Source organism: Schistocerca piceifrons, chromosome 6 (genome assembly GCF_021461385.2).
Source record: "Schistocerca piceifrons isolate TAMUIC-IGC-003096 chromosome 6, iqSchPice1.1, whole genome shotgun sequence".
Classification (NCBI taxonomy): domain Eukaryota; kingdom Metazoa; phylum Arthropoda; class Insecta; order Orthoptera; family Acrididae; genus Schistocerca; species Schistocerca piceifrons.
Genome location: NC_060143.1, coordinates 209,517,630 through 209,544,778, shown reverse-complemented (window position 1 = coordinate 209,544,778; position 27,149 = coordinate 209,517,630). Strand labels below are relative to the sequence as shown.

The following is a 27,149-nucleotide window of genomic DNA, read 5'->3' as shown; positions in this document are numbered from 1 at the left end:
CCTAGTTCCATTAAAATTATATTGCTAAGGCCTTCAGCCAATTAGATTGAAGATTTAGAAAATATTCTTGGGTGAAACCTCCGGAAGAACCTTGTATTTAAATTTTGCTTAGGCCTTGTGTCTTGGATTTTGAATGTGGCCGATCTAAAGTTAATCAAAGGAAGTCGATTAAAGTTTTGAGTGTTTTGGATTCTTGTTGTAATATTGTGTGTTGATAAATAAAGTTTTTGTGGCGGGTGAAACTGCCAGCAACTGATTTTGGCTCCTTTCCACAACCTAATCCGCTCTGGCCTGCTAGGCCAGACATTTCGTGCTCTTCTGGCACATTGAACTATTTCCTTCAGTCGTCGTTGGTCCCGTTCTTGAAGTATCTTTTTCCGGCCGCATCGATGTCGGAGATTTGATGTTTTACCGGATTCCTGATATTCACGGTACACTCGTGAAATGGTCGTATGGGAAAATTCCCACTTCGTTACTACTTCGGAGATGCTGTTTCCTGTCACTCGTGCGCCGACTATAACACCACGTTCAAACTCACTTAAATCTTGAAAACCTGCCACTGTAGCAGCAGTAACCGATCTAACAACCGCGCCTGATACTTGTTGTCTTATATACGCGTTGCCGACAGCAGCGTCGTATTCTGCCTGTTTACATATCTCTGTATTTGCATACGCATGCCAATACCAGTACCTTTGGTGTCTCAGAGTATAATTTTAATTGTGTACAGTAACTATGCAGAACTTTGTGCGCTTTATTAGATGTGCCTTTGTCTCTACCAGGAAAGTAGCTGCACAGATCACACAGTTTTTATGGCTCACCACGTTTGTACTACATGTGACGAGTTACCAACTGTAACGTCAGTTTAATCCAGTGTTCTCTATCATTCCCTTTTCTTTTTATTCAGTGCATATTCTAAGTAGACAGAACGTTTTGTGTCACGACAGCCCGTGTACGGCGACCGGTCGGGCATGTTGTGCCCAAAGAGTGCTCGCCTTTGGTGATTTTTTTCTTCGGGTGTGGAAAGTTTTGGTAGTTTCACTTCATTACGTATTCACTTGCAAGTAACTTGGGCTGTCTGTGTGCCCTTGAGTCCTTTGAGGGTGTTAGGTAGTCGTACGAATAAATGACAGTAACTATTTACATGGAAGATACCGAATAAGTGGGGGTGTTATATTGACTCGAGACATCTTGCATTTGTGTGAATGTCTTGGTAGAGCTTGGTCTACATTCGCAAGTTAGCGGACATTTTCCCGATACTCGTCTAATTTGTGAAAATGACGACTTGCCTGGTCTTTTACCTTCTCAGCGACGGATTTTTCCCCAGTCAGGTCGTGTATTTTTCTCATACTGGCCCACCTTGGGGCGCCTAGGCTCCACTTCAAAAACCTGTTTTGTAGTAGTTGCAAACTGTATGTATTACATGTACATGTTGTTCTCCAAGACGTCGAGGCGTACAGCAGGGAGGGCTGTACAGTTGCTCTATAAAGTCTTAATTTCGTTGATGGGTTTAGATTCACTCTCGAGAAAAACGGCGCGAGTGCTCGGATCATCTTCATAGTATTCAATTTTCTATCTTGTATGTGTGGGGTAAAAGTCATTCCTTCATCCAATATGTCCGCCCCGATAGCTGAGTGGTTAGCGTCGTGGCTTGTCACGGCAAGGGGCCTGCGTTAGGTTCCCGGCTGGGTCGGAGTTTTTCTCCTCTCAGGGACTGGATGTCGTGTTGTCCTCATCATCATCAGTGGAAGGCAACGGGAAACCACCACTGGAATCACTTCCCAAGACGTTCATTCGGTGGACCTCTCTGTCGAGGCTCCCCCTTGACAAGTATTTCGCCGACGTAGTCCAGTGTACTGGTGGACCATGTATGGCGACTCTCATTCTCAGGTTCGGCCGTTTCTTCGTAAATAGCATTGCTGCAAGTTTCGTAGGGTTTAGGATGATTTTAGTGCCGTTTGCCTAATGTTGGGTGACGGCATGTTGTCGCAGCATCCTGTTGACAAGTTGCTGTATGTTCCTTCCAGAGGTTAGGAAGGACGTGTCATCGGCGTACAGACTGGCGGTGACGTGTTGAATGGTGGGAAAGCCGTTAATATACAAATTAAACAGACATTGCGATACCATCGCACCCTGTGAGATGCCAACTGTCAGGCAGCGGGCGAGAGCGGGCGAGAGGGGGATGGAAGACAGCGGAGAGGGAGTGGTCGGCGACAGATCGCTCCACGTGGACTTGTCGGTTTCAAACAGCTGGTGGTTACAATACGTCACGAGGGTTTGCCCCGTTCCAGCACACGGCTTTAAGACGATGCTTTATCCACTTTGCGTTGATTACATGTAAATTCAAATTAGTACGAAAATACAATAGCGGTTCTAGGCGCTCAGTCCGGAACCGCGAGACTGCTACGGTCGCAGGTTCGAATCCTGCCTCGGGCATGGATGTGTGTGATGTCCTTAGGTTAGTTAGGTCTAAGTAGTTCTAAGTTCTAGGGGACTGATGACCACAGATGTTAAGTCCTATAGTGCTCAGAGCCATTTTGAAAATACAATACTATACGGAAAATGGAAGAGGAGTTGAGACTAATCAGCCGAGACGCTGATACGCTCTATAAGAATTTTATGGCAAAAGATATTAAATAAACAAATCTGCAATATGTGCAGTTTACTGAATAATTTATAACTTTTGAACCAACGCTGATACAGACTAGATCAAGCGCTCATTTTGAAGGTCTGGTCGAAACGCTACGACTGACGTTCTTGTATAATTTGCAGCGTTAATATTTCACTGTTAAAACGGCAACTATATTAATCTGTTGTCAATAATTAATTAAAGCAAATAATACGACAGATATACGAATAGCAAGGCAACGTATGATAGCGGATGGCGTTATACACGTTTCAAATTGCTTAGTTTGTCATATTTGTAATTATTACGTTATGCTACCTTTCTCTATTAAAAATTTTTGCATAGTTTTTTCCATATTTTTTTAACCTTCGTGTATACGTAAATTCTGATCGGAGTATCAGACTGAGTGCTTCTAATCACTATGAAAACTGGTGCCTTATAAAGCACTGTAATGTTATTTAGTGGCACAAATGGACAAAAACTATTTTTCCTTTCTGCTAAGACAATTGAAAAACATTTAAACACTAATTCTGTGCAAACTACTGCAGCTAAGAAATTGTATATTTTATGTTTTTCTTATGAGAATTTGGGAGCGCATATAATGGTGGAAACAGAATTAAGACTACTCTTCTATGTAAAACGTTATGCAAAGAAGTGGTGATCAATGGAAATCAGTTATGAGACGAGGGTATTTAATGGGATACAAAACTCGGAGACAGAGTTCCGTATGCCTTTCCCACGCCAGGCCTGTGTCGCTGGAAGCGGTTCTTTGATGATAGTTTTTGCGGTTTCAGAACTGTTGAACTAGCCGAATTTTGCGTCTGTGCGCAAAATGAAGACAGAATTTTTCGCGAAGAAGCCGGACTTGGGATATTTTCGGTGTGGAACACGTGCGGAATAGTGTTTTTCACGCGTTGTGTCTTTTGGTGATTGTTTCTGTAAGCAAGCTGTAGCTGTAGAATTCTGTTTCCATTCGACTGCCGCCAGAATAAGCCACTAAAGCCCTACTATGCGACTCTGTTTTTGAGCATTGCCGGCCGGGGTGGCCGTGCGGTTCTAGGCGCTACAGTCTGGAACCGTGCCACCGCTACGGTCGCAGGTTCGAATCCTGCCTCGGGCATGGATGTGTGTGATGTCCTTAGGTTAGTTAGGTTTAAGTATTCTAAGTTCTAGGGGACTGATGATCTCAGAAGTTAAGTCCCATAGTGCTTAGAGCCATTTGAACCATTTTGAGCATTCCGAACTGTGTTCTTGGATACCAACAGGACTTAGTTTCTGATATGGTCGGGTTGGATTCTGAGTTTTTTTCACCACTTTCGGGTGATTCATTCTGGAACAGTGCCACTGGACTTTTAAGTTTGTTTAAACCAGTCGGGACTTTCAATATTTTGTGGCATCTGACACTTAAGAATTCACGCTAATGTCGAGTGAACTTTAGATCATTAGGCAGTGTTTTAGCGAACTGATAGATTTGCTAAATATCAATCGATGTTCTTCTGCTTAGTAATAATAAAAATAACAAAATAGTGGTAATACCTACTCCGCTACTGGAGTTCCATTACTTAAACACAACGATTTTGATAGCTTTCCTTTAGCAGTATCACTGCAGCTACTTAGTAACTTCTCTTGTAAACAGAGGGTGAGTAATACTAAATCGGAGATCGCGTTATGGAAGTTATCTTCCAGCTCTTACATCTGCGTCTCCATCAGACTAACACCTCACTAGGGCCTAAGTCACATAAAAGGAATCAGGTGTAAAATGACGAACACAGAGTTACAAAAACGATGTTCCTTTTAATAATCTATTCATCAATCAACAGCAATAGACTTAGTTACGTTCTACAGAACAAAAAATAGTAATATTTTTACTGCTTGGCACTTGAGAGAAATGCTTCCCACATGTTATAAAGTGGAAAATATATTGACATCAGTTCACTTAGGTCTACAGAAACAATAGTGCCAAGAGAGAAGAAGCGTTTAACATTCATATAGATCACATGAAATATGATTGCCTTTCAGTTTATACATTAATTGCACAATGAAAATTGAAAGTTTATTGCTCATCTTCGAGTTACATGTAGAGTCTTTTTCCACATTATTACCTTCGGCGAGGGATTAAAATTAAAGGTAGTTCTAACGTTTTATACAGATCTAAACAACAAGGACTTAGAATGTAGAAGGATAAGCCATTATTTCACTACAACACATGTAAAATATCTCCGAAAATAGATCAAGTATTTCATTGGATGCGGCTTAGAGAAAACATTCGTCATGAGACATACTAATTTTCATTAAGAGTACCGGTATTATGAGCATGGATCGCTTAAGAACTATCTCACCGAGAAACATTTTACAAAATAAAGTCGTAGAAACCGTGGAATAAATTTTCTTGTGGGTGACATCAGATATTTTTAAACTTAAAATATATTTCTACCATAACCATCGTTCATTTACTTTCGCACAACGAAAGATAAACATTAGTATACAAAATATCATTTACGCATGATATCATGAATGTCACTTTCACAAAATATAACTGTATTGAAAGATATGCGTGGTGTAATAATGGCTTGAAAGAATCATCCAAAAGTTGCTACAAGGATGTACAAACACAGATTTCATGCTAAATGTTCTCTAAGGTGGAAAGATATATTCCTACGAAAGAATTAATAGGCTCAGATTATTGATAACAAAACAAAAATTTATCTTTAATTTGATTAAAATGTAAAGTAAAGGCTCACAATAAATATATAATTAAATAGCATCCCTTAAAGAAAAACTGTTTCATTCTTTTCAGTTTTACGCAAAAAATATCGCCAAAAACAATACGTTGGTTAGAAGAAATGTTATAAATACAAAACATCTTCTTCCAGATGATAAACGAATAAAATTAATGTGGTTGGACTTCTTGTTTGTCTCCTTTCTTCCATCTAACTTTTGAACGACATTTTGTCAATGAATTTACACAACAAATTCATATGTTATAGTCCAATTTTCTTTTGTTATAGACAGACTAATTATAAACTATTTATTACAGTGTAATTTCCGTAATTGTCTCATTACATGACGTTATATTGGAAATACATTGGCATCTTCAGAGTTCCATGGTTATTAATGATGATTCTTGTAACAACATCGTAACATGTGAATTTTTTCAATGTGAAGATTTACCTTGATCATTCCTGCGATGACACTTCGACAAAGTTTACTTGCCCGCTAGCACAAAGTTTATTTTTTTGTTTACTGTAGTGTAATGATGTTTAAACAGAATAGATTGCTTTACTGACTGGATATTCAGGAAGACCATACTGCTCACGCGTCTGTAGAAGACCCTGACTGTATGACATAACAAAAACAAATAATTAAAATGTCTCTAGTTTTATACAGATGTACTACTCTGCATGAAATAGTGTTTCAATAATCGGTCTGACATATTACATAACAAGGAAGAGTCCATTTTCTTTGTCTTAGTTGCTCCAGAAAAGCAGTACTTATCTTGCTAATTTTAAGTTTTGTGATGTTTATAATGTCCATGAGCTATTACTAGTACTGAGTGAGAAAGAAACACGTATGTTCTCCGGGACGCAATCATTGAGAACGTACAGTTAAAAACCTACTGCTATGTTCGCCCACGCAACATAAACTAGCGCGTGTCAGTGCTACAGCATATTATTGTAAGAACATACAAAGTAAGAAAGGATGCTGTGAAAACTTACAGGGTTCATAGTCATAATCTTATCTACCATTGTAACGAGTCATAGTCCAGTTGTGCATTTAGAGTGAATGAAATTTAAGTTAACTTCATTTCCAAATCAAATTATTTCCTCTGCTTCACTTCTATTCTCACCTTCTGTCGTGGTAACTGGTTTTCGGTCAGTCAGCACAGGAAAAGTCATTTGCTGGTGTGGGAATCCTTCAGAAGATTTTCCGAAAGCAGTTATTGGCCAAATGTAGCGCAACGCTTGCGTTTGATACGGTTGAAAGCGTCATTGCAATTATGTACACACAATTTTGTCTTGGTACGAATTTACTCTTTAACCAGAGCGTGCAAGTAGCGTAGCATAGCACAATATGTATACAATTAATTAGCAAATTACAACCGTTGTGTTGAACTTTAAGGTGTTAGGGGAGAAGCAACGATACCAGCGGCAAACCAAGAATTTCCGACTCCTTGGAATTACACTATGCCCGTTGACTTCCTTTACGTATGTTCGTTCCGCAGGCAGAAATATAGAATGGTTAAGTGGAAAATGGTCCGTGTGGAGGATGAAGCTTCACTTTCTCTTTCAAAGAAATAAAAATATAATCATCACACGTGAGTTTAGTAGAGTGTGAAACGCAATAAGACGTTATAAATGAATTCCACAACACATGATGTTACGCGGAAGACGACTGGAGAGGGAGACTACACGCGGAAATTTGAATTAAAAATTTCAGGATGTAGCTTTCGGCGCTGATGAGATCTGTTAACATTATTCTAGCTGAGAAAACTTGGTTGCATGACTAGTGTTCTTCTTGGGTATTGCTTGTTTCATCCAACAATTCCTCTCTTAATCTCCTTCCAGGAGTTTATTATTATGTAGGATGTGATCCTCGAACTGAGATTGTTCAGTGACATGCCGCATTACGTCAACTGTTGGACGTTTTTCCGACAGAGCCCAGTTGTTTGACAGATGATCTCCGCCTCGTCGTATTGACTCAATATATCTGTAGCTACGTTCCGTTAATTTGATGATGAATAAATACTCTAAGCACGTAATCTAAGTATGCTGTTGTAGCAGCTGTGACAGGAATTGAGATGAGAAGATAATTAGGGCAGTTTCAAGAGACATACGGGAAACATTTATTTGGGTTCTAGACGTGCTCATGACACTTTTTGATCAAATCAGCCACTAACAACGGATTGTGCATGAGGACTGTAGCTTCATGGGAGCATCAAACTGTATTTCTCCTGTGCAGCCAGAGTGTGGCCGCTGGGACGACGACGGGCTGTTGCCACCACAGTGGCCTCAGAGTTGGACAAGTAGAAGTACTTCGATTATAAGACGTGGTAACCAAGAACCTCGTTAGACAAAGCAGTGGTAACAGATGGAGTCGAGCGACCAGACGTGGAAGACGCAGGTGGTTCGTAGCAGCTGCACCTCGTCAGGTGGTGCTGTTTCTAGTCCTTGACGTTGGGAGCGCTGTCGCGGTCTCGCCCGCGGTTGCTGTTGGCCAGTTCACTCAGAGGGATGCCGAACTCCGCCGTCCCCCAAACGTCACAGTTGGGGCTGTAACTGGCAGCACGGGGTTTCCAGTTGGACCCAGACACCTGCAATCACGAAATGGAAGCAAAAAGGATAGTTGACACAAACGTAAGACTGGGTTTCATAAATTTACTGTTGGTAAAAGAGCTTCCGTACCAAGAACCGCTGGATGCATTTATGAGGGGCGTTTGAAAAGTCCGTGCAAAAATAAAAATTACTTAGGTGTTTGGGGTAAACCATTTTTATTTTTCGACATAGTCTCCTTTTAGACTTATACACTTCGTCCAACGCTGTTCTAATTTGTTGATTGTTTCTGAATAATAGGAATTGTCCAAGTCTGCAAAATAGCTATTAGTTGCTGCAACCACCTCCTCGTTTGAATAAAATCTTTGTCCCACCAGCCATTTCTTCAAATTGGGGAACAAATAGTTATCAAAGGGAGCCAAGTCTTGAGAACAGGGGGGATGTGAAACGAGTTGGAATTCTATTTCTATTAATTTTGCGACCACAGCTGCTGAGGTGTGTGCTGGTGCATTGTCGTGATGGAAAAGGACTTTTTTGCGGTCCAATCGTCTGCGTTTTTCTTGCAGCTCGGTTTTCAAGCGGTCCAATAACGATGAATAATATGCACCTGTAATATTTTTACCCTTTTCCAGATATTCTATGAGGATTATCCCTTGCGAATCCCAAAATACAGTCGCCATAACCTTCCGGCCGAAGGAATGGTCTTCGCCTTTTTGGTGCACATTTTCCCTTGGTAACCCATTGTTTAGATTGTTCTTTGGTCTCAGGAGCATAGTAATGTATCCATGTTTCATCCACAGTGACGAAACGACGCTTAAAGTCCTGCAGATTCTTCCTGAACAGCTCCATACCATCCTTGCAACACTTCACGCGATTCCATTTTTGGTCAAGCTTGAGCAATCGCGGAACCCATCTTGCGGATAGCTTTCTCATGTCCAAATGTTTATGCAAAATATTATGTACCCGTTCATTCGAGATGCACACAGCACTAACAATCTCACGCACCTTAACTCTTCTGTCATCCATCACCATATTATGGATTTTATCCATGATTTCTGGAGTCGTAACCTCCACAGGGCGTCAAGAACGTTCAGAATCACTTGTGCCCATAAGGCCACCGAGAAAATTTTGAAACCACTTATAAACTGTTCTAATCGAAGGTGCAGAGTCACCGTAATGTTTATCAAACTTCTCTTTAGTCTCCATAGGCGTTTTGCCGAGTGGTCTACCCGACGGGAGGCCCTCGTGACACGACATTTTTTCATAAAGTAATGCTTAATCACCGCTTTAAAATCTTTTTCGTCTATTTTTTGACAATAACTCGACTTCTTTGATTGACGCGAATGTCAAACACAAAGAAATACACCAATATGGCTGAAACTTGGTGTGCGTTCTTTCCAAAGTTGCTACTAACTAAACATGACCTCGATACGCGCCGGTGGTGCCATCTTTCAGACTTTGTACGGATTTTTCGAACGCCCCTCGTAGGTGGTACTGAGTGTTAAGCCTTTTTTTACAGACATTTTACATGTACAGCTGAAATCGCTAGTCCTAAACTCCAAGTAATAATTAATACGACTTGTAGGGTTAGCAAAATACTTTGCGAATGGTCAGGAGTGACAAACAAGCAGTACGTGTTATGTGGAGAAGAGCTCCGGAGTATGTGAGGCCAAATCTTGTCTTCAGTCCGAAGACTAGTTTGATGTAGCTCTCAATGTTACTCTATCCTCTGCAAACCTCTTCATCTCCAAATAATTCCTGCAAACTACATCCTTCTCAGTACGTTTACTATATTCATCTCTTGGTTTCCCTCTACAATTTTTATCCTCCAGACTTCCCTCAAACACTAAATTGGTGATCCCTTGGTGTCTCAGAATGTATCCCATTAACCGTTCTCTTCGTTTGGTCAAATAGTGCCACAAATTTCTTGTCTCCCCAATTCTATTCAGTACCTCCTCATTAGTTACGTGATCGACCCCTCTAATCTTCAATATTTTTCTGTACGACTACATTACGAAAGCTTCTGTCCTCTTTTTGTCTTAACTGTTTATCGTCCATGTTTCACATCCATACTTAGCTACACTCCAGACAAATATCGTCAGAAAAGACTTCCTAACCCTTAAATCTATATTCGATCTTAACAATTGTCTCTTCTTCAGAAATGGTTTTCTCGCCATTGCCAGTCTACATTTTACGTCCTTTCTTCTGCGCAATCATCAGTTATTTTACTTGCCAAATGGCTAAACTCATCTACTACTTAAAGTATCTCGTTTCCTAATCTAATTTCCTTACCGTCACGTGTTTTAATTCGGCTACATTCCGTTTTCCTTGTTTTGTTTTCGCTTATGTCTGTCTTATATCCGTCTTTCAAGACACTGTCCATTCCGTTCAACTGCTCTTCCAACTCCCTTGGTGTCTGACAGAATTACAATATCTCCTTGAACTTTAAGTCCTACTCCAATTTTTTTTATTTCCACTACTCCTTGATCAGTGCACAGATACTTTAAATACATTTATAAGAATGTGTTGAGATCTGCGTCTGTAGCAAACAGCGCTTAGACGGTTCTCATGTGGCATCTTCCCTGTGATACAAGCAGAAAATTTAGGGCACAAGAACAATTCGGTTTATAAATGCCGGTTACATGATGTACTTCATTCTTTAAATGTAAGTTATGAGTTAGTTTATTATTCATGAAAAAAACAATCTGTATGTTTTAGCACGTAATGTGTTTGCAATCTGATAGGACATGTGGCCAAAACGGAGACATATTTGACAGAGTTGGCGGGGGATCGGAACTGGGGAAGCGTTGTTTGTTGTAGACGTGCACCTATTTTTGTTATTGCAATTTTTAATGACGCTGTGAAATTTATTGATTATGGTAATATTACACACATTATTGTGTGGCATCAGTTTAACTGTGTTAGTTGTTAAAGTTAATCTTTGGCATGCAACGGAATTCTGATCATCGAGCATTGATTTTAAAAAGCTGTTTTACATTACTTTGGATCACATGAAGTGCTGATGATAGTAACATCAGTTGTAGTGTGTTTCCTATAGATTTAATATATGTGTTTGACACGGTATTTGTTAACACATAAATCACCAAAGTTGCTGCTTGTGTCAGTATCACGTTCAGTGAATTTTATTACTTCGTCTCAAAGGACTTTTAACCCCTAGCCATCTTTCACCATGCCTAATAGTGCACAAGTTTTCGGAAGTGGATGGAAAACGCATGTAGCGTTACATCAAGCTAAGATTCTGCCGAATTTGTTCAATATTTTACCGGCGTCCGGCAGATATGATTTTGTCTTATGCTCCTCGTTGTGTTCTGTTTGCTCGGCCTGTATGTTCTACCTGAAAGCACGAGGTATTTTTCTCCTGTTGCAAATTGGCTTACTCGTTTCAACACCTGCACATAATAAAAAACTAATATATAATCCTAAAAAAACTGTTCTTTTTAGATTTTTTGATTCACTGATTACGAATCCAGTGTCGGAATTCCAAAATTTCAAATGGCGGATTCTATTTGGCGGACCACAAACTACAAATTTAGCACAGTTGAACTGCAGGTGTACAGTATTTTGAGGTCACTGACAACGACTTAGAAGTCGAAATTGCCTTACCGAAATGTTTTATTCGATATTACACATTTTTAAATCGACGTAATCTGCTTCGGAAATGGCTCTCTCGGTTTATTCACTGGTAGATAGTTCGAAACTCATACCGTTTATCTCAGGTGGGTTTTGTTTATCATCTTCAATTGTCATTTTCTGGAATGTCGAGATGAGTGGATCCGAATATTTCTAGAAGCTGATGGAACAAGCTATTCACAGTTTTGTCACTGAAGTATTTCCGTGTTATGCCTCTCGGCAATGGAGCAACTTCAATTAGGGCATATCTACATCTACATCTACATGGATACTCTGCAAATCACATCTGAGTGTCTGGCAGAGGGTTCATCGAACCATCTTCGTATTTCTCTTTTATTTTTTTATTTTTTTAAAGAAAAACAGCACCTATATCTCTCCATGCAAGCTCTGATTTCCCTTATTTTATTATGGTGATCTTTTCTCCGTATGTAGGTCGGCGGGAGGAGAAAGTTGGTGAATGAAATTTAGTGAGAAGATACCGCCACAACGAAAAACGCCTTCGTTTTAATGATGTCCACCCCAAATTCTGTATCATTTCAGTGACATTCCTTCACTATTTCACGATGCTAAAAAACGTGCTGCCCTTCTTTGAACTCCGTCGATGTACTCCGTCAGTCCTATCTGGTATGGATCCCACACCGCACAGCAGTATTCTAAAAGAAGACGGGCAAGCATAGTGTAGCAGTGTCTTTAGTAGATATGTTACATTTTCTAAGTATCCAGGCAATAAAACACAGTCTTAGGTTAGCCTTCCCCCGCAACATTTTCTACGTGCTTCAAAGCTACGTGGATTGTCCGCCTACGTAACTGCGCGATCAACGCGACTCATTGCTAAGCGAAGGGGCCAGGGTTCGATACCCGGCGTGGTCGGAGATTCTCTCCCTTCGGGTACTGGTTGTTTTGTTGCTCTTATGTCCGTATCGTCATACTGATGTTACATACTGGAGACATGTTGATGGGCACCCTCCGAAAGCGAATTAAAAAAACTACGTAGACTGACGGCATCGGGTATTATTGCAGAATATAGTGCATTATTGCACAATAATTAACTACATTGTCGTAATGCTACACGGTAGGAAAATGAACGTCAACTGAAATCGCGCAAATATGCTCACCCAAATACTTTTGAACTCCGGAACTATACTATCAAGATAGTATGAGAACCATTTACGAAAGTGGAGCGATAGAGAAAAGAATTTGTAACCAACGGTTACGGATAATAGCGAAAGCAGTTAAGTTTCAAGTCGATATACGTAATTATGCCAGCTAAAAATGTCATAAACGTACCTTGTTGATTGCTGCCAATCTTATTTTATCCTCACAGCTGGGTAGGACCGCTGCCAAATGTTACATATGCCACACAAACAATATCCGAAAAACGCGTCGTTATCCTGTTCACTGTTTATCGGGAAATGTCACGGTACTTATCGTATCGACTTGCGACTAGAAAGTCACTGCGTCAATTGCCAAATATGCACGAGTGAAGTCTACAAACGATTTCGCGAGGCTAAAATCCGAACGTTCATCTTTTTCTGTTTCTGTTCTGTCTAGGTACTGAAACGAGTTGGCGCGCTGTATGCAATATACTTTCTTCTTGAATACGTCCTTAAGGCGGTTGAGCTTGCGTGGAGGGCCTTCAAAATCTGATAATGCACAGATCCTGAGGAGCAGTGTACTCAGCACACCCTCATTCTATGGAGGATGATGGAAGCTGGAGGCGTGGAGACACAAATCAATGTGGGTGGCTTTCCAGCTTCGTTCTTGGCTAGGACGTCCGAAATGTGGAGTTCGTCATTCGCTTCCGCCTACAGTAAATTTGATGCTGGGCGTAGAGATTTAAAAGGCCGGAGAAAGTCCTGAAGCCTTTCACTCCCGTGTGTGCAGACCACAAATGTGTCATCAACGTAACTAAAAAAACGTTTTACACAGGGCAATGAGAGCTGTGAGCAATCATCTTGAGGATTAGGAAGCCGGGTAACAGGCCCTAAAATACACACCAGAATGAAAATATTTTAAAAAAATTAATTTTTATAATGTTTTAAAAACATGTAAAATAGAGAAAACTGTACTCACATAACTAAGTCATAACAGCTAAGTAGACCGGAACATGGAACCACACATTCGTTGTTAGACCATGCTAAGAAAACCGCTAAATAGCGTTATTTTACGAATAAAAATCATTGGGACGTATGGATCCAAGTCCACAACTGTCGGTGGGGACTAAACATATTACATCTACATCTATATACTAGTTCTACAACTTTGCTTCCGCCGTTTTTTCTCGAAGTTCAGGACTTTATTGTGAAAAACTTACAGAAAATTTACGATTCAAAGTAATGGCCATCGTTGACCATTGCTTTCTCCTAGCTTTAGGGCAGCATCCGAATCCCGCCGTGTATAAACTGGGCATCATTTGAGGGCAGCCACGGATCGATCCAATTTTGCACTTGTTCATATGACCCCAAGTGTCTAGGTCGTGTGTCATGGATCGAGAAAGGTGGCAGTCAGAGGGAGGAATATCTAAGGAATACAGGGGATGGTGTATAACTTCCCATTTCAACGTTTCCAAGAATGTTTTGACGGGATTTTCGACATGGGGTCGTGCACTGTCATGCTGCAAAACCATTTTTTCTTGTCTATCGCTGTAGTGTGGCCGTTTGTCTTTCAGTGCTCGGCTCAAACACATCAATTGCTTTCGGTCTCCTGTGATTGTTCACGTCGGTTGCAGCAGCATCGAAAGCTTTCTCTCTTTCACAACCATGCCAGTCATCAACGTCAAAATCATCATTCTTGAAGCATGGAAAGCATTTTATGCGACGTTCTGTCACTAACAGGCGTCTTTTCATAGGTGTTACCCAGCTTTTTATGAACCTCAGCCGCAGATTTCTTCGTATCAAGGCAGAAAATTAAAACCTCCCGTAGATGACGAGAATTGGGCCCATAAGTTGTATTCAGTCTAGAATAACTTTATGATGCAATCAAAAATCGACTGATATTTTGATGGCGTTATGTTCTCAAATACCTAAGCTTACTCTATGACACTTACGAAGAACGACTTGCACCACTACTTTCCACTACTGCCGTCTATTGCAAAACGGCGGAAGCAAAGTTGTAGACCTAATACATACTCCGACAGCTACTGTACGGTGCGTGGCGGAGGGTAACCTGAACCACAACTAGTAGTTTCCTTTCGTGTTCCACATGCAGACAGAGCGAGGGAAAAACGGCTGTCTATACGCTTCCGTATCAGCCCTAATTTCTCGTATCTTGTCTTCGTGATCTCTACATGAAATGTATGTTGGCGGCAGTAGGATCGTTTTGCAGTCAGCTTCAGACGCCGGTTCTCTAAACTTCCTCAGTAGTTTTCTTCGACACGAAAGTCTTCTTCGCTCCAGATTTTCCCACTTGAGCTCCCGAAGCATATCCATAACACTTGCATGCTTATCGAACCTAACGTAACAAATCTAGCAGCTCGCTTCTGAATTGCTTCGGTGTCTTCTTTCAATCCGACCTGCTGCGGATCCCAAGCAATCGAGCAGTAATCAAGAATAGGCCGCACTAGCGTCCTATATGCGGTTTCCTTTACTGAAGAACCATACCTTCCTAAAATTTTCCCAACAAACCAAAGTGAACCATTAGCCTTCCCTACCACAATACTCACATGCTCTTTCCATTTCACATCGCTTCGCAAAGTTAGGCCCAGATATTTAAAGGACGTTGTTGTAACCGCAGGAATAAGCCAAGTCTAATTACAACCGTTTCAGGCAGTACCTTGAGAATAGTACATAGGAAGAAGTTAAAGTTGTAGCGCTGGACGCCAGGCGTGGCCGAAGGGTCAGCCGAGGCGGAAGTCAAACTGCTGGGCAGCGGCGCTTGATAAGAAAGCAAACAGCCAGCAGATACAAACGAAGGTCTGTGTAGGGACTCATGATAAGCAATCAATTAAAAAGTATCAACAGTAAGCATTCCTGGCTAGAGAGAGAGGTCTGGGAGTGGAGAGAGAAAGAAAGAGGGCCCTTGGTGGGGACCGCCCTACGTCATGAGGAGCCAATGAAGGGCTCAGGACGCAGTGCGTGACCATATAGGGAGAGGCGCCTCTGCCCCTCCACTCAGCCTCTGAAGAACAATAGCAACAACAATGCTTTAACGATACCAAATAAGGACACGTTGCCTTCGACGCTACGTCATGCCAAGCGCTGGCGGGGTCGAAGGGGGAACGCTAACAAAACCCGAGAGCACGCCGCTCTGGGGCTCTTCTTGTCGTTAGTCAGAGTGATAGCAGCAGCCGACTTGGCCTTAGGAACGGGCTGTAGGCAGGCAGCCGGAGATAGTCGCTGGAGAGCGTTAGGGCGTAGCCGCGGGACTCTAACGTAGGGTGCTAGGAAATATTGTAGAGCTTCTAGTAGGCAGTCGGAACGGTGGAGTCAGTCACAGTCTCTGTATTAGACGTGGCCTCCCTGTGAATGCAATCACCACGCAGATAGGGTGATCTGTATTCATTCAGAATAAACTGCAATTTGTTAAAGTTAGCAAGACTTTAATTCTATCCGCTTCCTAGCCTTGTACCTTCACATCAGGGATTTCTACATCTTAGCCAGATCAAAGTCTCCCTCTCACTAAGGTCAACCGGCTAAATCCCGTTCACGAACCGTGTCGCTCAATCCCTCGCAATACCCACGCTTGGGACGTGACAACGTGACTGCTGCAAGCAGGACACTGCTAATACTGTATCCGAAAATTACAGGTTTCTTTTTCCTACTCATCCTCATTCCTTCATTAAGAGCTAGCTGCCATTCATCACACCAACTGGAAATTCTGTCTAGGTCATCTTGTATCAACCTACAGTCGCTTATCTTCCACACCTTCCTGTAAATCACTGCATGATAAGAGAACAACCGCAGATTGCTGCCCACGCGGACTGCCAGATCATTTATGTATACATGGTGAAAAGTATTTAAACTGAAAAACTCTGGGAGATTGTAGGGGACATTAAAACAAATATTTTTCCCTAATATCATTTTTTCCTATGAGGACTATTCAAACCGGTAGAGGAAGATTTCTCTGGCGGCAAATTAATTAAACCAACATCACTTTTCCATTTTTTATGTCCAAGAGACAACACATTAACACAACCCAATTTCAATTACAATAGATTTTCAAAAATTCCTCCATTGACTCTAAACAAAGGTTACACCGTCGGATAATGTTCTGTCTGACACGGGCAAAAACCCCAGGAGTATCCTGAATTGTTCCTGCTGCTCCTACTATCCGAGCAACCAGATCCTCTTCTGATGCAACAGGAGTTGCGTAAACAAGGTTGCGCATCTCTCCCCACACAAAAATGTCCAGAGGGGACATGTCTGGGGATCAAGCAGGCCATCGTGCAGGACCACATGTGCCAATCCACGTTTCTGGGAACCATCGGTCCATAAATCGACGCACACGACGACTGAAATGTGCCGGCGCCCCTTCATGTTGGAACCACATGCGTTGTCTTGTAGGGAGCGTGACGTCTTCCAGCAATTCTGGCAATGCTGTGGCGAGAAAATTGTAATAGTGCCTGCCATTTAATGGCCTAGGTAGCAGATACGGCCCAATTAAACAGTCACCAACAACACCGACCCACACATTAACAAAGAACGGCACTTAATGAGCGCTTGTAACTGTGGCATGTGGGTTATCCTCACTTCAAACATGCGAATTGTGCATGTTGAAGACTCCATCACGGCCGAACATTGCTTCATCGGTAAACAACACAGAGGATGGAAATGTAGGATGCATTTCAAACTGTGCCAGGTACCACTGCGAAAACTGTGTTCTGGGTGGATAATCAACTGGTTCCCGGTTGTGGACACGCTGTAAGTGAAATGGACGTAACAACTGCTGTCGAAGGACTGTTCTTACATTCGTCTGATTCGTCCCATGTTACGTGTAATTGCACGAGTGCTGACTGGGGGATCCCGCTCCACATGCTGAAAGACAACTTCCACAAATTGCAGCGTTCTTACCGTGCGACGGCGTTCCTGTCCAGGTATTCTGCTAAATGACCCGGTCTCACGCAGACGTTGGTACACAGCAGCAAAGGTCGTATGATGCGGCGATTAGGATATTGTTGTTGATAAACCCGCTGTGTAGCTCGTCCGTTGTGGTGCGCTACGCAGTACGCACCAACCATTCAGTGTACTTACTCCAGGTGTATCGCTCCATTAGTAACCAGAAACAATGCACTACTATACTGGTGGACAGCAGTTGCCTACAACTGAATTTCGTAATACAGCCTCTAACAACTGAAGAGTGTAATACGGTCTCCGCCGGTTTAAATACTCCTCATAGTAAAAAATGACATTAGGGAAAAATATTTGTTTTGATGTTCCCTACAACCTCCCAGAGTTTGTCGGTTTAAATACTTTTCACCCTGTATAGAAAGCCGCAACGGTCCTATCACACTTCCCTAGGGCGCTCCTGATGTTACCATCGTAATGGCAGTAGACTGCTAACACGAACACACATTTAAAAACTTTATAGAAACTTGAAGAGCGGCTGGTTTAAAGCACAGAGGGAGAGAGAAGTTGCGCAATTTCCCCAAAATTAGAGTGCACCATGTTTATCAAACAAGAGGCTAACTAACAGGGAATGAGAAGATCAAATACCGTGCTCCAGGAATGAGCACAAAATGCAGTTGTGCTAGGTGTTCATTTTCTTTACATCACCTTCTTCGTTAATAAGCTTCTTGCTCGATACACGTGGTCCAACTTTTTGGGCTACAGCGAGACTGCACTGCAAGTACCCTCTCTGTTCTTTACAAGAGCCGCTCATCACATCCTTATATCGTTTTTTATGTATCTTCGTGTTACCAGTAGATTTCAGTAATTTAATTTGTTGAGGCCCTACAGACCGTTGTGGGCTTGAATTCCTATGTCCAGATGATCTTGATTCATTGACATACAGCCATTTAGTGGTTTATTAGCTTGGTCTGGGTTCCACGTTCCGGGCTACTTAACTGTTATAACGTAATGAGGTGAGCACAATTTCGTCTGTTTGTTTTTTTGTTTTTTTGTTTTTTTTTTTAATTTTTTCGTATTGTTGGATATTTTAGCGTCTGTTACTTTTTCTTAATTCGTTGCTATGTAGATGTTACCTGAGGATGTGGTTTTCAGTGGCACTAAGCCGTTTGCGATCTGATAATAAAAAGAATGATTGAATACAGTTGAAACCGCATCTTGATCCCCAAGGCATTTGAAAAAGCGTGTATGCTTCAGCGTAGCTCTTTCAAGCTTTGTAACATTGAGTTGCGGCAAGGTTCCACCGACTTGTCGCCAGTACGAATAACTTGGGGTGGCATAGAATTTTAAGAAAACTTCATGTCTGTCCGAAAAACATAAAATGGTATGCACACTGGTGTCCAAAATTAGAGCAACATATCGCTATTTCCCCGTCATGTGGCTAATTCACAATATAATCACACAAACTGTCAACGTATGTCCGTACGATCGTGTTCTCCACGGAAGATGGCATTCCGGTTCAACTGACAACGATGCTGATGATGGCGTCAGGGCACCTATCAATCGTGGTAGTCTTCACTTAAAACCTCCGGGCTGATAGGCCGTGGTCGTATAAAACTCTCCCCTGACGTTTCGTCTCCGACTGCGGGAGAGGGAGACGTCCTCCGAGGTAAAGCGGCGAACTACAAGGAGAACTCGAGGAAGCGCTGATTATATAGGCAGTACAGAGGGCACCACTGTCTATCATGTGGCGTCGGCTATGAGACAGTCTCTGGTAATGCCAACATTCGCGATTGAAAGTAATCGATCGTCAAGCTTGCGGTGCAACGCTGACATCCAAATTTGATCCAGTTTAACACCTTCGTCTTTCCTGTTAAAATTATTACGATGTTTGTCAATCTCGATAGGGAAGAGCTTTATACATCGACCACGGCCTATCAGCCTGGAATTTTTAAGTGAAGACAATACCGGCCGTGAAAGCCTACATTGTATGATCAATCGTGGTAGTGTTTGATGAGTAGTCCCACGTCCACAATCACCGTGTACACAGTCATAGACGGTGCAGTATGGCGCAGACAAGACGCCTACAGACTTTCTGCGGTGGACGGCCATAGGAAGAATGGAATAGGATATTCGCAAACTGATGTGGCACAATGGCTTAACGTGAATCGTTCTCTTGTTTTTCGGATGTGGCGACAGTTTATATAGAACGAAACTGTATCGCGAAGCCCAGGGCAGGGCGACCACATGTAACATCAGAAAGAGAGGACCTGTAAGAGCACGACGATACTGTCTTAAGTCGTCGGCACACGGACCGTGCTGTCGAACGTCAACTTTGAGCGTGCTGAGTTCAACGTGCTGCTGAACGCTCAGGAACGATGCGACTTGTGCATACGATACGTGGGCCCCAGTATGGTATAAGCGATCACAACGCACTCCGGCAACAGTTGCCGGATGTTTCTAGCTCGTAAATCACACTGTTTACTAAACGGGTGCGTGTAAGATTCCCACATTAACTCTATCAAAACGTACATTTCCTCCATTGCCCATAGGCTAGTCACGTTGTTCTATATGTAATATACACAAATAAAAACTTCAGCATCCATGTACATGTTTTAAGACGAAAAGGAAAGTACCATATCCAATAAGTAAGGACACAGGCTTATAAAAGTTCTGTTACAAACAGTGCGGTATCAGCATGAGTTTCGAAAAAGATGGTCATGTGAAACCCAGCTCGCGCTATTCGCCCACGAGACTCAGAGGGCCATAGACACGGGTTCCCAGGTAGATGCCGTGTTTCTTGACTTCCGCAAGGCGTTCGATACAGTTCCCCACAGTCGTTTAATAAACAAAGTAAGAGCATATGGACTATCAGACCAATTGTGTGATTGGATTGAAGAGTTCCTAGATAACAGAACGCAGCATGTCATTCTCAATGGAGAGAAGTCTTCCGAAGTAAGAGTGATTTCAGGTGTGCCGCAGGGGAGTGTCATAGGACCATTCCTATCCACAATATACATAAATGACCTTGTGGATGACATCGGAAGTTCACTGAGGCTTTTTGCAGATGATGCTGTGGTGTATCGAGAGGTTGTCACAATGGAAAATTGTACTGAAATGCAGGAGGATCTGCAGCGAACTGACGCATGGTGCAGGGAATGGCAGTTGAATCTCAATGTAGACAAGTGTAATGTGCTGCGAATACATAGAAAGATAGATCCCTTATCATTTAACCACAAAATAGCAGGTCAACAACTGGAAGCAGTTAATTCCATAAATTATCTGGGAGTACGCATTAGGAGTGATTTAAAATGGAATGATCATATAAAGTTGATCGTCAGTAAAGCAGATGCCAGACTGAGATTCATTGGAAGAATCGTAAGGAAATGCAGTCCGAAAACAAAGGAGGTAGGTTACAGTACGCTTGTTCGCCCACTGCTTGAATACTGCTCAGCAATGTGGGATCCGCACCACATAGGGTTGATAGAAGAGATAGAGAAGATCCAATGGAGAGCAGCGCGCTTCGTTTCAGGATCATTTGGTAAGCGCGAGAGCGTTACGGAGATGATAGATAAACTACAGTGGAGGACTCTGCAGGAGAGACGCTCAGTAGCTCGGTACAGGCTTTTGTTAAAGTTTCGAGAACACACCTTCACCGAAGAGTCAATCAGTATATTGCTCCCTCCTACGTATATCTCGCGAAGAGCCCATGAGGATAAAATCAGAGAGATTAGAGCCCACACAGAACCATACCGACAATCCTTCTTTCCACGAACAATACGAGACTGGAATAGAAGGGAGAACCGATAGAGGTACTCAAGGTACCCTCCGCCACACACCGTCAGGTGGCTTGCGGAGTATGTATGTAGATGTAGATGTAGATACAAATTTGCAATAGTTCTACACGTAAGATAAGCATTATTTCACCATTCCCACATTTTAGTAAAACCCTAAGGTCATTCATACTTCATCACTGTTCCTATCCAGTAGCAGAATATTTGCAACGTGTGAATTAAGAAACGTAAAAGAAAAAGGAGGAAAATATCGTTATACAAGTAGCGCAAGCAGTCCTGTAGATTAAGCCAATCGAACAAACTCACTCCTCATAAAGAGGTGAACTTGTATTTACGTAACATCAATTACTATAGTACATACTTACGAGGGTTATTCCAAAAGTAAGGTCCAATCGGTCGCAAAATGGAATCGACTATGAAAATCCGATAAAGCTTTGCACAGATGTGTTGGGTAGTGTCTCTAGTATAACCCCAGTTAGCATCACGTCGCTCTTCTCATTTCTGAGCTCGCAGTGAGTGCGTAAAGATGTCTAGAAAATAGTGTCTGCCACCAAGTACGAGGGCCTGGTGAGAAATTTCGCCTGAAGCTATGCAGCCAACATTACATAACTGTCGTGCTGTTTCGTCTTCACGACAATTCTCAGCCGCATTCTGCAGGGGCAATGAAGATGCTCCTGCATCGTTTTCAAATGGAAATGTTAGATTACCCACAATACAGTCCGCAATTGTCTCCCCCTGAGTTTCATCTCTGGTCACATGAACCGCTGTCTTTGACGACAACATTTTGACACAGACAACGAGGTGTAGGCCAGCGTGGAGAATTGGCGGAAAGCACTGGCGGCTGCCTTCTATGATGAGGCTATTGAAAAGTTGGTACAACGCTATGACAAAAGTCTAAGTCAGAACGGCGACTACGTAGAGAAGTAGCTGAAAGGTGTAGCTAATTGTTACAAGTAAAACATTTCTGATGTTCATTGTGGTTTCAATTTGGCAATCAATCGGACCTTACTTTTGGAATAACCCTCGTATATTAAACTAATAATTCGTCAGAACCTACTACGCAAATTTTAGGGGGGGGGGGGGGGGGGGATTAGATCGGACGAGACGGGAACCATCGGCATTACGAGCATTTCGGTAGAAGTCGGTAACGCTACTCACTGTGCTAAAAAATGACAACAAACCTCAGATAGTCATACCTGGCGGATTCTCAGTTGTTAAAAGCTTTAATCGTAGCTACGTTACTAATTGAAATTTAATTATAACAAATTGTACCCAGAAAAATGCGTTTTTGGTGGATCCTCAGTGTGTCGTTGCCTTCAAATGGCATAGTCTCATAAACGCAGGGTACAATAATACTTTCGCCACGAATAAGATGTTTCTCATTTTTTGCAACGAATCACACAGTTAATAACGGGTTTTCGAGTGATTCTCAATTTGCTGGTGCTCAGAAACGGCATATATACGTATAGGTTTGAGATGAATGCCAATATGGCGCCTCACAACTCTGTGCTGAAGGGAGATGGCGTGGATGTGACGTAGGTGGCGTTGTGCCATCTCATTGGTCAACGCTCAGACGCACGCTCAGAATATCTGACCTGCTAGATATTGCCCTGCACATTCGGGAAGACTCCCGAACGTGCTATTCCACGCTATGACGTGAGAAACTCGCACGCTCAACGCTCAACGTTCTGGTGCGAGGTCCGAGTGCCGACGGCTTTAGTACTGCACGGCAGCTGGTATCTGACCTGGCGCTTTCACCGGACGTTTTTTATGGAGGCAAACAGTGTACAGAAGGCTTCGGCAGAGTGGCCTTTACTGTCGGAGACCTGCTGTATGTGTATCTTTGACTTGTCCTCAATGGTGGAGCTGCCAACATGCCACTGGGACGGTCGAACAGTGGGCCAGTTTTCTTTTCTCAGATGAACCCAGATTTGGTCTGAAGAGTGAGTTTCGACGGGTTCGCATCTGGAGGGAACATGGAACACAGTTTCGGGAGCCAAACATTGTGGAAAGAGATCGATATCGAGGAGGTCTCTGATGGTGTGGGCAGGGATTATGTGGATCACTCAAGCACCTCTTCATGAAATTGATACGTCGGGGTTTAAATCCCTTCACGTATCGTGACGAGAGCGTGAGGCCTCATGGAGCGCTGTTGTGAGGTGCTATGGGCCCAGACTTTGTATTGATGGACGATAATGCTCGATCTCATAGAGCACAGGTGGTTGCTGTTTTCTTGGAAACGGAAGAATTTGCACGCATGGTGTGGCCTGCTCGCTCTCCTGATTTGAGACCCATAGAGAAAATTAGGGATACATTAGGGACACGGGTTTCATCACGTCAGCGTGCATCAACCACTCTCTAAGACTTGCGAGCAGCTCTGCAGGTAGAATAGGCGTTATTGTCTCAACCTGAGGTTGATAACATCAATCAAAGCTTGTCCCGTCGTTGTCAGTGATGTATTGCTGCCAGAGGTGGTGAACCCCACACTGAGTACATTAACCAGTTTTTGAAATGTGTGTGTGCAAATCCGTTAAGTTGGAAGAAAATGAAGAACATTTTTGTCTACCGTTAGGCATGCTGTAGTTGTTTCCATTCTGTATTCTTTACATCACTCTTTTCAACCTCTACTTGGAAAATATGATTGACCAATGATCATTAGATGACAAAGGAGTAGAAATTGGAGGAAGAAGAGTAAGGTGTTTGAGATTTTCTGATGAGATGATCCTTCTAGCCACAGGGGAAAAAGAATTACAGGATTTGGTGGACACCATTGAAACTAACGGAAAAAAGTATGGAATGAAAATTAACACCAAAAAAGTGTTGACACTAGGAGGAAATAAGGAAATAAAAATTATGCTGAATGGAGAAATAGTAGTACAGGTGCAAAATTTTAAGTATTTTGGAAGCAGGGTATACACCGACTGGAAGTGCACCACAGAAATTAAAACAAGGATAGCAATGACAAAAGAGGCGTTTTATACGAAAAGGAGAATTTTCTGCAGTGGTCTGGACAGAGAACAAAAGAAGATCCCCATAAAATGTCTTGTCTGGAATGTTCTGCTATATGGCGCTGAAACATGGACTATGAGGAAGAAAGACAGAGAAAGGCTGGAGGCTTCTGAGATTTGGACGTGGCGGAAGATGGAAAGAATAAGTTGGATGGACAGAGTAAAAAATGAAGAGGTACTGAAAAGAGTGGGAGAGTAAAGACAGCTACTAGATGAAATAAAGCGAAGAAAAAGAAATTGCCAGAATGAGATTTTCACTCTGCAGCGGAGTGTGCGCTGATATGAAACTTCCTGGCAGATTAAAACTGTGTGCCCGACCGAGACTCGAACTCGGGACCCTTGCCTTTCGCGGGCAAGTGCTCTACCATCTGAGCTACCGAAGCACGACTCACGCCTCCTACTCACAGCTTTACTTCTGCCAGTATCTCGTCTCCTACCTCGGTCGGGCACACAGTTTTAATCTGCCAGGAAGTTTCATATCAGCGCACACTCCGCTGCAGAGTGAAAATCTCATTCTGGAAACATCCCCCAGGCTGTGGCTAAGCCATGTCTCCGCTATATCCTTTCTTTCAGGAGTGCTAGTTCTGCAAGGTTCGCAGGAGAGCTTCTGTAAAGTTTGGAAGGTAGGAGACGAGATACTGGCAGAAGTAAAGCTGTGAGTACCGGGCGTGAGTCGTGCTTCGGTAGCTCAGATGGTAGAGCACTTGCCCGCGAAAGGCAAGGGTCCCGAGTTCGAGCCTCGGTCGGGCACACAGTTTTAATCTGCCAGGAAGTTTCAAAAAGAAATTGGATTGGGCATATGTTAAGAAATACTGACGGACTGATAAAAACAGTTTTAGAAGGTTATGTAGAAGGGAAAAGGAAGCGAGGAAGGAAGAGATTCCAGATACTGGATGACATGATAGACGGTACAACATACAGCAGCCTTAAGAAGGAAGCAATGGATCGCAGAAAATGGAGAGGCAAAGGACCTGCTAATATAGCAGATAACTGATGGTGATTCTTTACAGTGTTTCTACTTTACTGTGACATGCTTGCATTGTTTTGGGGCAAAAGGAAGGCTACCTTGCGAAATTTCTGTTTGTTGCTTAAATTTGGATACCAGCGTAATTCTTAAGATTTGACCATCGACCTGTTGACGTCTTGAGGTCTCGGGTATTAAGTCTGATTTCAGCGCTGTTCTTGCATGATATTTCAACGACGTAGCCGCTGAGGAAGAGAACGACGCATGTTATCGAACTATCAAATGGTTCAAATGGCCCTAGAACTTAGAACTACTTAAACCTAACCAACATAAGGACATCACACACATCCATTCCCGAGGCAGGATTCGAACCTGCGACCGTAGCGGTCACGCGGTTCCAGACTGTAGCGCCTAGAACCGCACCGCCACACCGGCCGGCTATCGAACTATCGTGCTAAACGACGCTGATATCTCTCAGAATACCCGATACCTCAAGATGTCGTAGAAAGGCGTGTTCGGAGGCCAGTCAGGCGGCGGCAGGTGTACCTGGTGGACTGCAGCGTGCGCAGCGGCCGACCCGCAGTGGAAGGAGCGGGCGTCCTCGAGCGAGCGGCACTTGTCGAGCAGGTCGGCGCGCTGGTGGCCGTGCCGCACGTGCAGGTGGTGGTGGTGGCTGCTGCGGCGGCGCTGCACCTGCAGCTGGTACTGCTGCTGCAGCAGCTGCGCGAAGCTGGCGCTGCTCTTGCGCCGGCTGTCGAGCGCCGTCAGGCTGCAGGTGGGCACTACGCGGTGCGGGAAGCGCGGCGACCCCTTGGCGCGCTCGCGGAACGGCAGGTTGGGCTGCGAGTGCTGGTGGTGGATGCCGGCGCGCGGACGCGGAGACGCCCCCGCGCTGGCGCGCCGCAGCGCCTCCTTGGACAGCACGCACGGGCTGCCTGCGGGCAGGGTGGGTCACTCAAGGTGGGGTACCGCCACTCGCGCTTAAAATCCATTCCTCGCAGACCCGTCAATCCACTTCTTAGTGCGGCATTAGACTCCTCATTACAGTTGCCAGTAAGTAGGAGCTACGTCTAAAGGCGGGAGGATGGCCAGTCACTAGAAGTTAATCTCCGCACAGTATAGCCAATTTTCTCAACTGCTATCATTACGTGGGCAACGGCATTGCCGCAGTGGATACACCGGTTCTAGTGCTACACCTAAGTTAGGCGCTGTCGGGTGTGGTCGGCGCTTGGATGGGTGAGCATCTAGACGCCATGCTCTGTTGCCATTTTTCGTGGTGCACTCCGCCTCGTGATGCCAATTGAGGAGCTACTCGACCGAATAGTAGCGGCTTCGGTCAAGAATACCATCATAACGACCGGGAGAGTGGTGTGCTGACCTCATGCCCCTCCTATCCGCATCCTCCAGTGAGGATGACACGGCGGTCGGATGGTCCCGGAAGGTCACTCGTGGTCTGAAGACGGAGTGCTGTCATTACGTGAGAGGACAACATGGAGCGTGACTACCAAAGATAGCGCTGGACGTGGTGGTTTCTGCAGAAGAAGAGTGTAAACACTGTGAGTATTCACAGTCGATTGGTGGCACTTGCAACATGACTACTCTCGTCCCCCATACGAGCAGGAAAACAATGACTGTCGTCGCTGAAATGGAGTTCCAGGTACTGCCACACCCATTGTATATTCTTCACTTGGCCTCTGCTGATTTGGGGCTATGAAGAAACCTCTGCACATAAGTGGTGATCAAATAGTCAGTATAAATTTGAAAACTGATTAAACCAGGGAATAATGTAGATAAAGAGGTACAAATTGACACTCATGCTTGGAATGACATGGGGTTT

General features: G+C 43.3%; 1 protein-coding gene across 1 annotated transcript in view; it reads right to left on the bottom strand.

The window, feature by feature from the left end:
* Positions 1-5,367: 5,367 nt before the first annotated feature.
* Positions 5,368-27,149, bottom strand: part of LOC124803240 (gamma-aminobutyric acid type B receptor subunit 2) — a 431,083-nt gene continuing 409,301 nt past the window's right edge. The window contains exons 20-22 of the mRNA XM_047264421.1: positions 26,048-26,247; positions 25,859-25,990; positions 5,368-7,934 (exon numbers count right to left, since the gene is read on the bottom strand). Of these exons, the coding sequence (XP_047120377.1) occupies positions 7,785-7,934; positions 25,859-25,990; positions 26,048-26,247 (482 nt within the window). The 3' untranslated portion in view covers positions 5,368-7,784. The remainder of the gene's footprint in view (positions 7,935-25,858; positions 25,991-26,047; positions 26,248-27,149) is intronic.